The following is a 14,122-nucleotide window of genomic DNA, read 5'->3' on the forward strand; positions in this document are numbered from 1 at the left end:
GCTCTGGGTGACCTGGGCGGCTTCTGCCGGGGGCGAACCCCGCACACAGTGCACACGGACTGCACCGGGGCGCACGCCGCTCCCCGGCCCGGTGCTCCCCATCGCCGCCGCGCGGTGGCGCCATCGGACCGGCGAGCGCTGCGGGTGCCCCGCACCGGGCAGCCCCCCCGCCCCGCCCCGGGCAGGGCGGTGGCACTGCCGGGGAGGGGGCGGCGTGCGCCCCCCGGGACGGGTACCGGGACGCGCTCCTCCCTGCGGCGCCACGGTGCTGCCCGGGGGGCTGCCGTCGGGGCGGGAGGAGGAGGGGCCCCGGCGGCGGCGGGCAGAGGCGCGCATGGAGCGGCTGGGGAGCAACGGGAGCTGCCCGGGCTGCGGGCGGGACGGGGGTCCGTCGGCGCGGGCCGCCACCGCCCTGGCGGCAGTGCTCATCTTCACCATCGTGGTGGACGTGCTGGGCAACGCGCTGGTCATCCTCTCGGTGCTGAGGAACAAGAAGCTCCGCAACGCCGGTGAGCGCGGGGCGGGCGCGGGGGGCGGCGCGGCCGCGCTGCCAACTTGCCGGCGGCGGGCGGGGCGGAGCGGCACCGCACCGCGCCTGGGGCTCCGCCGCCCCGGCCCCGCACAGCAGCCGCTCCGCGCTCCAACTGGGGCAGGAGCCCGCGGGGTTGGTGGGTGACGGCCGCGGACAGGTTCACAGCCCCTGTCCGTAGCACCGGAGCGGTAAAGGGCGTTTTTGTCTCGGGAGCCCCGGGTGAAGGGGTGGTGAGTTGCCGGTGAGCCAGAGTAGCACCCGCTCGTCTCTTCTCTGCGGTGACCCGAGTTACGGCTGGGGTTCCGACTCTGTGTGTCCCGTACCGCTGCTTCGGTCCTCCAACTTCTCGGAACTTCTGTCTCACAGAGGCAGCTACAAATCGAGGAATCTGAACTCACGTCGCGACTCAGGTAAAACCCGCATTCCTTCAGCCAGAGATGTGCTGGTAAAGAGACAGGAGAGCAGGTGCTGATAAGGAAAACTCCAAGTGCCAGAGTCAGGTGCAAGGGAAGGCTGCTCATACTTTTAAGACCAGCCTAATTACAATGCTGACCACTTGCTTTTACATCCCAGCCTTGCATGTGTTTTAGTTTTTTAATCTTAAAGTTGCTGTGCATTAGATGACCAACAGAAAGCAGAGTAAAGATTTTCCATGTTTTTTCCATGGGTAATTTGGAAGTCTGTTTTGGAGCCTTATGTATTGAGCTTGGTAATGAATTGCTCTAGGAAAATTGTGAAGTTGATATTGATATTAACCATTTTTAAGAAGGCTGTATTTCTTGAGGGTATGATTTTTTTCTGCCTTCAAAGTCTTGTCATTGTAGCAAAGAAATAACACTGGATATAATTTGCTCTGTAAGGAGTGTCAAGTAGTCTGTGTAGTGTTGCTTAAAACATACTGTAGAGGATGTTTTGCTAAAGACTACACCACTTTCCACTATTACAGTGAAAGACATAAAATGACCTTTACTTTTATAGCTTGTTAAATGGTTTTAGTGAAATATCTGCAGTGTTTATAATATGCAAGGCAAAGTTGTAAGCATTTTGGAGATTCCAATCTCTCTCAGTCTCTCTTAGTCTTCTGTAAATATGGAGTAACTTAGCAGCATTCAGTAAAAGTAGCTGGTGGGTAAGACTGATGGGACAATTTCCCCCAAGTGCCTCTAACATTTGATTGATTTATTGATGATTGTACACAGATGGCTATTGGCTTGGGCAGGCACTGGATGCAGTGACCTCAACCAGTGAGTTGCTCTAGATTTAACTGGTACGTGAAACATGGCCCATACTATCCACAGTACACAAAAATGTAGTGCTGGGCTTACAAGGATTTTGATATAGTTGGGAAAGGCATTTACGGTTCTCTTCAGCTTTGTTTTAAAATGTGAGCGCTGTGAGCTTGTGATCAGTGGTTCAAGGAAATGAAATTGAGACACCCTTCCCTTCTCTCAAAGATAACTAGTGATTTATACTATCTGGCTGGTTGGGCAGCAAGCAGATTTGAAACTATTTAGCTGCTTTTGTCACCTTTCAAATTGTTAATCACTGGAATGCGTTTCATGACTTAAGACTGCCACCACTGTGAGCTGGGTTAAAGTTCCTGTGAAAGTGGAAAAGAACAGCTTTCCCTTGAAGTGGTCATAGAGATATTTTCCAAGTCATAATTCTTGTCAGTAACCTGTTGTCTGCTCTACATATGAGCTACTGGGATGTAAGAGTAGAAGCAACACAAGTGAAATCTTTGCTAACTTCCCTATTTTCGGGGAGGTGTTTCTCATTGCACACAGAAGTCGAGTGTGATTAGCAGGGGATTCAGTGGTATGTTCTTCAAAGTGGTGGTAGGTGTCAAGAGATCCATCCTGCTTTGTTGACCTGAGCATCATTCCTCATTCAGTCAACAGCCTAAACTGGGAACGCCTTTGCGAAGTCACTAGAGGGGTTCAGCAGCGAGAAAGCGAGGCAGTCAGACTGATGCTGATGATCTGAATTTCAGTAAAGTCTAAAATGTCTAACCAGCATCTACCTGTTGTCATCTTGTTTTGCAGAAAAGATCAGGTATGTTTAGGCTATTCAGACATCCTGCATCTGTCCATATTAGGAAGCAAATGGGCTGTCTACCTCCCTGGATGCAGGACAAGAAGTCAGGAGTCTCGGCTGGGTTCATGCTCCTCCTTACACGTGAGCAGCACTGTGAATGAGGGGGGTCAACCAAAACACCAGGTTGAAGTCCTTTGGACAAAGAGTTTCTCTGCTCATGTTCAAACCTACCCTAAGCCAGTCCGATAATTGAAAAGGACACCAGTTATGGATGTGTCAGCTCTTGCCAAATCCTGCAAGCACCAAGCCCTCTGTTTCTGGAGCAAGCTCCTAGGGAAGCTAGCAAGAGCCCAGCTGCAAGGTCATCCAGCTGGAGCCAAAACTGTCACCAGGGTAAGCTGGATTCAGACTGAGATGTGGAACTGGCACTGCTTCAATGGCTATGGTGGGTGATCACTCCTGTGGGGATAAGGTTATCAGTCCATCCCCCAGGGCCTCTCTGCAGTTCTTGGCACGTGTCAGTACCTCTTTGCTGCCTGTAGCTACAGTGGGCAGGTTAGAAAGGGTGAACCTTTTTGGCAGCTGAAAGCCTTCACAAACCTGGCTGCCCTCCTGCTCCTGCCACTGCTGGAGTTTAAAAGCGAAGGACCTGACCTCCAAAACCTTCCAGGAGAAATCACTCCACTCCACTTTGCTCCTGGGAAGGTGTAGCATATGTGTGGTGGTTGTTGATTTGATCTGTGTTGTTATTGGGAGATGCTCAGGGCGCTAAGCACAGCATAGGACCCACGCAGGAGATGAGTGAGCTGTGTGTTATGTGGCACGTGTGGGACCGTGACCAGCCAAAGGCTGCTGGCCTGGCTAAGTCTACAGCTCTTTACCTGTGGGTCCTGCTAGCTTTACAAGTGTGAACATCTGCACTGAAAAGAGCCAATATTTTTCGATGAGTTAGCCTGCTCTTTGGGCAGAGGCTCTGGAAATACCCATCTCTAGCGCTCCTGAACTTGCTGCAAACTTAGGCACACAGCCTAAACACGCATTCCCTGAAACCCCACATCTCCCAGCAGTGCTGCCTGGAGCTCTGCGTTGCAAAGAGCCATTTCTGCCACCTCCCGGGTCCTTTTCCCTCATGGAAATGTCTCTCCGGGGAGCCAAAACCTTCTTGGGGGCAGCAGCGCAGGTATAACTCTAATGAGGTTGCCGGGCTCAACTGGCTTTTAATCTCCTGTATATACACTATAGCATAGCGCTGGGGATTTTGACTGTCACATCTGCCAAAATCAAACGTCACACACAAGCCTGCATGTATTATGTCAACACAGTTACCTTTGTCAGCGAAATGTGTGCTCTTAGCAGCAGTACTAGATCAGTTTGACGAGCCCTCTGACCAGAAAGCTGTGCTGACTAGCAGTAATTGTGTTTCTGTCTCCAAATACTGGGGCCGCAGGCAGGGTAAGAGCCGGCACTTCCCAGGTCAGGTCTTTTGCCCTCTGAAAATATTGGCACGATGCTAAGTTTTTGTTTGCTTGAGTAGGGTTTTTATTTATTGTTCCAAGACCTCTGGAACTTCCTGGCTGGCCTGGGACATGTTTCTGTTCGTTGTTTTATTTAAAAGTCAGTGTCAGGGATTTGGCGAGCTCCTCTATACACTCGGACGTGCAGGTTTCCTAGTTACAGATGTGAGAAGTGGTTAGCAGGCGGTGGTGGGTATCTTCCTAACTTGCTTCTGGAATTCAGAGAATTTTGTTGTAGTGGAGAAATAAATCATCTTTATCTGCAAAGGTAAAAATAAATCCTTATACTTTCTACATATTGTATGTCAGGATAATTTCACCATACTTTTTTTAGCATCAAACGTATTTTATTGATGGATTCTTGCCCTTTTCCTGATATCTACTGCCATTAGTTTTGTGATCTTTTAGTTTTTTTATAAAAAGTGTTGATTTCCAGCTACTAATTTTATAGTGCATTTTCTATTTGTTACATATCTTATTTATTTATTAATTTGGCTCCTGTCTTAAAAAATCTTATTTAATGCAAAATAAACTTTTTGAATATAATATTACTTTTTTTTTGGGGGAAAAGGAGGGCTCTACTAAGTCATCTTTAAATATCTCCCAATGAGCACCGTCCTGTTTGCTTATATTTAGGTGTTTTCTCTCAGTTATTTTTATGTCTGATTTTTTTCTAGTTTTGAGAAATTGACCTTTTGGAGATGTTCTGTTTCCTTATCTTAATTGCAGTTAAGAGCTGTGACTGGTTTTCTTCCAGCTATTGCAGGATTTCCTTGTCCTAGAAGGCTATCTATCTATTATATGTAGGTGTGTTGAGATTTTTTTAAAAATTATTTGTTTTAGTATTTTTTAGCACCTCAAACCCTCTAGCATCTGCCACAAGCCTGAAATTACATCTTTTCTTTCTGCACATTGCGGGTAGATGCTTCAGGAGCTGCTCATCTGTTCCGCTGATTCATTTGTCTGTAGTGAACTCCCACCGGTGCTTCTGATTTACCCATCCCCTGCCCCTCTGAAATGTCAGGGGCTCTGCAGCAAGTGTCTTGGCTTTCTGGTGGGAAATGTGCTGTTTGTTGATGAAAGAGTTTGAAGGTTGCTGGGACTCTAGAGGACCCTGGAGCTGCACCCACTTCCCTGTTCCTGAGTCCTCTGATGTGTAAGGGTGACATCCGGGCACCCCATTGCTCTTCAGTGGAGACGGGTGCCTGTGACATCAAATGGCTGAGCTGCTGTCAAATGGTCTCATTGTTGCTTCTCTGCTGTTGGTGGGGAATAATCCATGCCAGTGTTTGCTTTTAGCTTCGTTATCAACTCACTCAACTGGACGGTGATGGATTTGCCATATGAAGCTGACTGGCAGTGATGCTCCCTGTGCCGTGGGAATGTTCACTGCAGCGACGGGGCTGCTTCACAGAAGCCTGGCTGGGGCTTGGCATGGTGGTTGCATGGGCTGTAAGGCTGGTGCAGAGCAGCTGCTGGTTGTGATGTGTGTGTGAGCAGCGGGGTGTACCCCAGTGTGCCCCACGGGAGCGGAGGAGCAGGCATGCTGGTGGGGAAGTGTCGGTCCCTCCCTGTGTCCCTCTGCTGCAGCCCCTTGCCCCTGTGGCTCTGCAGGTGGGGGCTGGAGCGAGGCTACTGGCTGCAGGAGGTGGGAGGAGTGGGAGCAACAGCAGGGTAAAACCTGTGAGAAAATTAAGTTGGATTAAGGTAAAGCATGAGCTTTAAGCGTAATAGCAATGTGAAGTCAGGAACAGTCCCAGCCTGTTTTTCCCTGCCAGGTGATTTGCACAGTGCAATACAGAGGAACGGAGCTTTGCTTGTTCCGTGCCACAGCTGTGGGGCACAGCCCCACGGCCAAGCTGATGTGGAGAGGTCTCTGACAGCATCACCTTCATGTGCTCCAGATTTGGTGGGGGTTCAGGTTGGGTCCCCCCCCAGATGCTTGCACATCTCCCAGCAGTGCTGTGCCAGGCTCCTCCTGGGAGCAGGAGGTGCCTGGAGTGCCGAGGAGGAGGCTCAGAGCAACACCCACAGCCCGTGTTGTCCCACTCCTGTGCTCAGCTCCAGGAGCTTCGGGGGAAGCGGCAGCTCACTGGGGTGTGAGTGGTTCTGAAGCTTTTTTTGGAGAGCAGTAGCTTCAGAAATAGTTCTAAATTGGTCCTTCGCACAGCTCCATACGAGGTCCCAAGGGGATTCCATCCCCTCGACTCTGTGAGGTCAAAGCCACCATTTTTTTTATTTCTGTTTTTTCATGACACGCCCACCCCCCTGCTCCTTACGATTAAAATACTGCTAGTTTCTTGCTGAGTAGTGCTCAGCGTGCGTTTCAGATACACTGGCAGTTTGACAGACAGATGGTATGTGGTTAAGTCAGTGATTATATGACAAATACATGATTTGAGAGAAATTAATCAGGTTGCCACTAGAAACAGTAATTATGGCATCACTGAACTGAGGAATATTTGTCTTTGCAAAAAGTTCAGCAAAAGTTTTGTTATGTGTTGGTGCAGGTCTCTATACAGTTACCCTCAAATTAGTTGAAACAGATTTCCTCTGATTAGGAAGATCTGCATCTTGTACCTCACAAAATAACACCTTCCCCCCTCAGGAGGGCCACCCTATGGAACTTGTCACAAGAGTAAGCAAACTGTTCAGCGCGGTGCTGAGCTCCCTTTCTCCCTCTCTGAACTCTTCCAACCCCTTTAGCAAAGGCTTTCGTTTTTATTTTTCCTTCCTTTTAGCCCCAAATAATATCACTGCCCCAGCACTTGATGTTCCTGGAAGATTTTGAGAGCCAAGTACTTGCTTAGATAATAGCAAATAATTAATTGCCTTGCAGACAGTCCTTCAACACAAGCTGGAACGTGTTTTGGGAACAGGGAAGGTGGGTATGTGTGGTCAAAGTAGTTGTTCCCTGTGTGAATTGTTGAGTGATTAATTAAAAAGCTTAAAAAGACAACTGTCATGTGATGGCCTATAAATAAAATGGAAATTAATTCAGAGGTGGTTTTTGTTTGCCTTTTTTTTTTTCCTTCTTCTTGCATTTTCATTGCGTTTTGTTTGCTTTTCTTTCTCTGTGCAGGATGTTTAAACCCTTCGAAGCCTGTCCCACAGCAGAGAGCAGGGGTGGAGGAACAAACACAGGATCATCCTTTGAGCTGGTTGGCAAGCAGAAGGCTGTGCTACAGTCCTAGGACACCCTCTCCCTGATGGGAGAGGTCTGATGGGACTGCTCTTTGTGGAAGATGTAGAAAGGAACCTGTGGCATAGCTTTCTCATGTTTAACTATTCTCATTCCTGAAAGTTGGAGTGAGGACCAGTGAGTCTCTGTCTTCTGAGACTGTCTACTTATGTTTTCATCTAAGAGACCTCAGATATTTCTTTGCTGAACAGTCCCCAGCATCACCTTCAGATGTGATGTTGACAAATGCTGCAATGTCTATGGGGGACTCAGGTCCAGCAGCCCAGTGTCTGATCTGCACAAAATCCCTGTTCTGTGACTTAGAGACAAGAATTGTGGGCCTGGGCTTGGTCCTGGGTGGATTTCAGGCACAACTGAGCTGGACGCTGGAGCTGCTGTGTGTCACAGCTGTGCATCCGGGGCCAGCATGAAAGGGTCCAGGTAGAGATGGGTTCAGTGAGTCCTGGGGTAGGAGGTGCACGGAAGGTGAAGAAGGGGGAGGAGAAGTGGGCGTGCTGATGGAGTGTTCAGCATCTGGCCACAGGAGGGGGAGTGGTGGTGGGATGTGCCAACCACAGCCAAAGCGAACAAGGGCGGGTGATAGGATGCTTAGGTTAAATGAACTGCACCTCTTCCCTTCCCAAAGGGAAAGGTGCGGTGAACTGGCAGCTCTGCCTGCTGTAGACATTTGTGTTTGATAGTAAGGGCAGGAGGACTCTAGAGACCCTGATGTCTTCTGGGAGGGAACACAGCTGGCCCCATGGTGCCAAGCAGGATCACAGCCTGCAGTTCCCATGAGCTCTACAAGCCATAAGTTAAATGGAGCCTAATGTATTTTGTCTTGCTCCTGGCCCTGTGTCTGGCCTTCACATCTCTGCTGTGAGTTTTATTTCTGCAGATACTGCAGCAGAAAGTGTAGCAAATTGAATCTTAATGGGGTGAGTGAAAGCCACAGCAGAGTCACATTTGGATACATCAGGAACTGGAGGCCTGGCCCATGATGCTGGAGGGAAACACTGCCCAACAGCCGGGTGGGAGGGAGCAGCCCCCCACTGTGCCCCAGCATGGCCCCTGCCAGGCAGGGGCTGCCCATAGGAGCCAGGGTGAGAGGCACAGGGCTCTCCTGTTGCTTTAGCTGTGTCCTACTTGTGGGGAGATTCACAAATAGGGATTTAGGAAAAAGAAATATTCTCCAGGTGGTCCAGGATTTTCCAATGACTTGTGCAGGGTGACCTCAGCGGCTTAAACCAGTGTACAAACATGGCACAGGAGTGTTTGTGGAGTGGGCAGAAGGTAGAGAAGAGGGAGTAAACATCTGGGGTACCGGTGCATGGGAATGGGTTTGGGCTCTGCTTTTAGGGTGGAACTGCTGGAGACCTGGAGGATATGATCTGTGCCCAGAACTGCTTCTTCTCTACCCACCTGATCCACCTACTTTTTCTCCTGCATGTGTTTCCTGGCCAGTTTCAATGGGAGGAGCCATCCACATCTTGCTGTCCTCCTACTTCTTCTTACTATTCTTCCACTACTTCTTTGGCCCAGAGTCCCATGTGCAGTCTGCTGAAATACTCCTGCCTGGCCTTTTTAGTGTTGTGCATTTGCCCTCCCAATGTGTTCATCAGCACGCAGCTTTGGGGCTTCCTTGGGCCAACAGAGAGTCCCTGTCTGAGGAGAGCAGAGTCACCAGCATCGGCAGGAGGGATCGAGCTTGCCCATGTGATGAGAAAGGGAAGAGCAGATGGGAACCATTGTGAGGCACGACAGAGGAGGGAAGGGTTGGGGACATTGGGAGAGGTGTGTGGGGTACCCGCTTGTGTCCTCCAGGGAACAGTGAGGCAGGGATGGCAGCACAGTGGCGCTTCCTGTTGGTTTCCAAGCCAAACCTAGTGTTGTTCTTGGCTGGTTCCTAGGAAAATGGATTATACTGTATTCAAAATATTCACTCCTGGATTTAATAATATTGCAAAAATAACTTACATGTATTTCTTTCAGAACCTTATGGTATTCGATGGAAAAGCTGCCTGTTTATCTGCTGGTGTTGCCAAGCACATACTCCAAAGCCAATGCTCGTGCAAGTCATTGCTCTTTTAAATAGAAGGGAGAACAATAGCCTGTGACCGTAGCTTTGGCCACGTGCTGTCTGAGGACAATGTCTGTGCACTGTACCTTTCACCACCTACAGCTTTTCAGCGAAGTTTCATGGGTCATATCTCACTGTTGACATTGCTAGAGAGGCGCCTTGGGGAGCAGAGCCAGGGCTGCACAGCTGGGTAGCCTTCCTCGACGACCGCACCTTTTCCAGGTTGATTTGTTCTTGTCTCTGCACCTATAGAGGTGCATGTCAAGGTCCCACCTCCTCATCTTTTATTTTGAGATGTTCCAGAACATTTTGGAAGGTGCTTCAGTTGTGGAGGAGCTGGGACGGTGGTGGAGGTTTCTCGACACCGGCCTGCTGTCTTCTCTGTGGAGCTGACATGAGCCAGCCCAAAAGCAAACCCCAGCCCCTGCAATTGATTCCTCAGCCTTACAGCACCCCAGGCCAAGCCTGCGGCTTTTCTGTGTGGTTGGGGAGGAGATCAGACCTGAAATTCAGGAAGAGTCTGCCCAATGCTGCCATGGTGCCATGGCCATAAGGTGCATTAACTTTATCTCAACACTCTTTCCAGTGCCTGACACACAGACTAAAAGCAAGGCATGACAGCATAAAGTATCCCTGCAAGAGGCTTCCAATAGCATTTGGAGTAGTCTGGACTTGGAAACATTTTTATTCCTGCTTTTCTCTCACACTCTCTATTGTCCTCTCTAATGCTTCCTTCCCGCCTCCTCTCTCCTGACTCCTGGTGGGAGGCAGATCATGCTCACATTGACAGTATCTGTCAATATCTGACTGCCTCTTCTGAGGTTTGCACCACTGGTTTGTTTCAAATGGCCAGTATGATCTCAGCATCTCAATGAACAGCAGTGGCAAAGGTAAGATGAGTTAAAAGTTAGCTGTCCCCTGCCTTCTGTCACTAGTTCTGCCTGTTGTCTTTCTGGCCTTTCCAAAAATATTAGCACCATCTCTGGACTTTTCAGTGCTTTGCTTTGCGGGGAGAAATTAAGCTAGAATAAAGTGTATTGTGCCCTTTTATGCAGAAGTAGATGTTGTCAAGTCAGAGATTGCATCTTGGTTTTTCCAAGGGAAGACTAGAAGTGAAAGAAACCTTTTCTACCAACCAAAGTTGTGAGTGTTCAGTCTGCAGCAAGCTCTGCCATTATGTCTTGGGTCTTAAGTCTTAAACAGTCTTTCTACTAATCAAAAGTGTTTAGGCAAAACTAATTGGACTAAGTTGAAAGTTTGCTGACAGAAACCTTTAAGAGTAGGTGTAGTTGATAGGCACTGAAATGATCAGATATTGCAGTACGGATTGCAGTGTACTCATGTTGTTCCTGACAGATGCTGACCAGCCAATTCTTAATGATCCAAGACCTTGCCAGGGACTTCAGAGGGCTCGGCTTTCAGGATGACAGCTGCAGTGAACAAAACATTCCCGGCCTCATCTAGATTAGCATCAAAAGGTGGGGTGATTCTGTCTGCCACCACCTAGCTAAATCCTTCTAAAAAGCAAGTCAAAATAGAGGATCTGGGAACTGACTTGACGTGGGAAAACTAGTGTTTCCCATGCAAGGCAATGAAGGATTAAAACTGACTTGCCTTACCTAATTAGGACACTAGATTAATTAGCTAATGAGAGAAGCCTTCCCAGTGTAGATGTACCATCAGAAGCCATTAATTAAAAGTCTTGTTAAATCCCAGGCTGGACAAAGCCTTTGAGATTAGTGTGGAAACAAGAAATAACCACTGGATGAACACCAGCACTGTGTCCTTTAGCAGACATGCAGCCTTCTCCGTGGAGTCTTTAAAATAATAAATTTGCTTGGGAATAAATTATACAGATAGGGAAACAGAGTAGCGGGCAAGCAACAAACAGGGCTTACAAGAAGCTAGGCTGTTTCAGTCTTCCTGTGGCAGTATCTGTTCTTCCTTACTGGTATTTCCACTGCATTTCTCTCATTTGTAATTTATTTTTTGAGACAAATTTCTCCCAGGAGAGGATGGATTTCTTCTGATTGATCGTTAGCTCTACAAAGCCGGTTGAGACTGTTCTCATTGCTCTGATGAACCAGTCTTTCACATTCTTTCTTACTTTTGAAAGTGATTCTTTTTCCCATTTGCAACAAATGTGGAAAGTTACCACCTTTTCCTCCCGTGTGGAATGAAGACAAGTGATCAAACTCTGACACTTTTTTCCTGGAATGTGATTCTCCATTGTAATCAACCCTTCTGTTTTCCTCTCCCCCATTTTTAAATGAGTTTCAACTCCTAGCAATCAACAAAACTGTGCTATGAAGAGGTGACACAGACGGCAAATTGTGATCCATTTTTCCAGCTCCTGTAGCGTCTATGACACCTTGCAGAATCTTGTCCCGGGAGGGCTCTGCGGAGCGCCGTGCCCCCACTGCCCTGGCTCCCGCTGAGGTGACATGAGTGTGTCAGACCACTGCTCTCTCTGATTTATGGGAGATGCTGCCTTGTAATGGACCCCCTTGAAGCAGATTTTAACCTATGGTTTAATATGCACATGGGATTCTCAGTTAATGGGCAGGCACCTCTGTGTACATCTTGTTGGTGAGGTTTGCTTGTGAGGTTTTAATGGTTTGTACTCACAGAAGACAAAAGATGGCAGAGAGGTGGCTGGCATGAGGGTAAATTCGGTGTTAAGGGGAGCGTGGTTGTGCTGCAAAGTTGTGTGCTGTGGTTCTATCCTTGTTGCTGTATAGGGTCCTAACTGCAAAACTGGTGAGTTGTTGGGCCAGGCCCCTGGCCACATGTTGTCCTTAGCTGTGGTAAACTCCCCCCCCTGCCCCAAACTGGGGTGGAAGGATACAGGATGTTAATTAAGAGGAATTGCTGAGCAGCTCTTTGTCTGGTTTAGATTTCTGCCATGGACGTCTAAGACAAGTTCATTTTGAGATAGAAAGCTGACTGGTAATTCTGCGCCATGTCACCCAAGAAAAGCAATTCTTTTTTTAAAGAAGAAGAGACAGAGAAGTCAGTTCCTGCAAAGCATTAATTGTGTGCATGTCCTTCCACACACCCTTGCTTCTCTATTTCTACTGAGACTGCCCTTTTACCAGTGAAACCAGGAAGGGAGGGGAGAGGTGTTGTGTCTGGGGCATCTAAATGTGTTTGTTTGCTGACTGCAGGACAGCACCTGGTACTGTATGGCACTTCTATCTTCGGAATCCCAGCAGCCCTTTTTGTTCTGAAGGGTCTGTTCTAACTCTTGGACTTTCCTCAAAGTGGGGTCCTTAGTGTGTGCCAAATCCTTTTAAACGTATTTGGGTGGGATTCAAATTGGCAGCCCGCTAAACACCATAAGTAACTGTTTGCGCAGCCGCATTTGTTGTGCCATCCTGGCCACAATGCCGCCAGCAGAGCATAAATGTGTTCCCCTTTGCATTAGAGGAACAGATGGTTTCCTGTGGCTCTTGACCATGACCACTGGTGTTTTAATTCTAATAATTCTAATAGCAGTGCAGTTAGAGTGGATGCTAGTCCCAGGACACATCCATCCCTGCTGTATCCCTTGCACTGGTTTTGCAGAAAGGAGCTGGTCCTGGGCAGGCGTGCTGCTGGAGGCTGCCAGCCACAGCGATGCTGCATGCAGGGCTGGCCGCCTTACAGCCCCTGCGGAAGGCTGGAGCACTGACGTGTGAGCTGCCACAGCAATGGGGACTGCAGAGCTTGGCACATCACTGTCGGGAACAAAAGGTGATGCGTGCAATGTGCATGATGTCCCTGTATAAGGGTATTGAGTGCCCCTCCTGTTCTGCTGCTGCACTGTGTGTTCCTGGGGGAGAGGAGAGTGGGAGGAAATCAGGGTGGATTCAGGAGAGAGAATGACCATCTCCCTCCTGGGCATCTTAGAGGTCTAAATACTTGAACATCTCTGCTGTAATGGAAAGATAGATGCTTTACAATCATGCTAAAAAGATATTGCATAAAAGACTTCTGATTTGGCACCTTTAGTCCTTCTGACTGGTGCTGACTTTGAAGCAGGTGAGTTATCTGCTGGAGTGGCCTTCAAGTGGCACAGGAATAGCAATGGGAGAAATGGGAGTTTACCTGCAAAGCTGGTAAAATGACAGCCTGAAGCTGAAATGTCATTCCATTGCAAAAGAGATGAAAGTAGCTTTTGCTTGAATACAGTCGCTTTCTTATACCTCTGTCTGTGGTGTCTGTGGCTGTGTATTTGCCGAAGGTGGTTTTCAATTTCCTGATGTGGAGGGCGAGAATAGTTAGAAAGCTCTTGCACTGGCTTTCTGGACAAGCTGTGAAAAAAACCCAATGCTGTTGATATCCCTGGAGCCAAACTGGGCCTGGCAACTTTTATCCTTACCCCTCACACTTAAGAAAGAGAGAAGATGTGATTTCTTTAGCATGGTGATGAGCTGTGGACTGTAGCAGGAGCACCCTTTCCAGGGAACTGCTGCTGGACTAGTACATTTCAGACCCAACATGTGCTGTTCATGTGCTGCTTCATCTTGAGATGAAGAGATTTAGAGCTGTGGCACCTGGAAGAAGCTAAGATGTGTTTGTATCCATTGCATCACCAGGTTTACTTTATTTCTGTCAGAAATGCCTAGTTTGCATTTTAACAGATGCATCTGGGACAGGAATAACGCTTCTCCCTCTTGAGTACTGCTGGTGGTAGGATGTGAGACCTATAGATCAGCTGTCTGTGGAGCTATAATTTCACCTGCATTTTGTTAGTTTTTCTGCATTGTTGCTTCTTACCCCTTTAAAGTTATTTT

The 14,122-nt window shown here is 48.3% G+C and overlaps 1 protein-coding gene across 1 annotated transcript in view; it reads left to right on the forward strand.

The window, feature by feature from the left end:
* Window positions 1-334: 334 nt before the first annotated feature.
* Window positions 335-14,122, forward strand: part of GPR50 (G protein-coupled receptor 50) — a gene marked incomplete at both ends in the record, with an annotated part of 40,726 nt that continues 26,938 nt past the window's right edge. The window contains one exon of the mRNA XM_082061734.1: window positions 335-509. Within this exon, the coding sequence (XP_081917860.1) occupies window positions 335-509 (175 nt within the window). The remainder of the gene's footprint in view (window positions 510-14,122) is intronic.

The sequence above is a fragment of the Streptopelia decaocto genome (assembly GCF_964273445.1).
Source record: "Streptopelia decaocto genome assembly, chromosome: 10".
NCBI lineage: Eukaryota > Metazoa > Chordata > Aves > Columbiformes > Columbidae > Streptopelia > Streptopelia decaocto.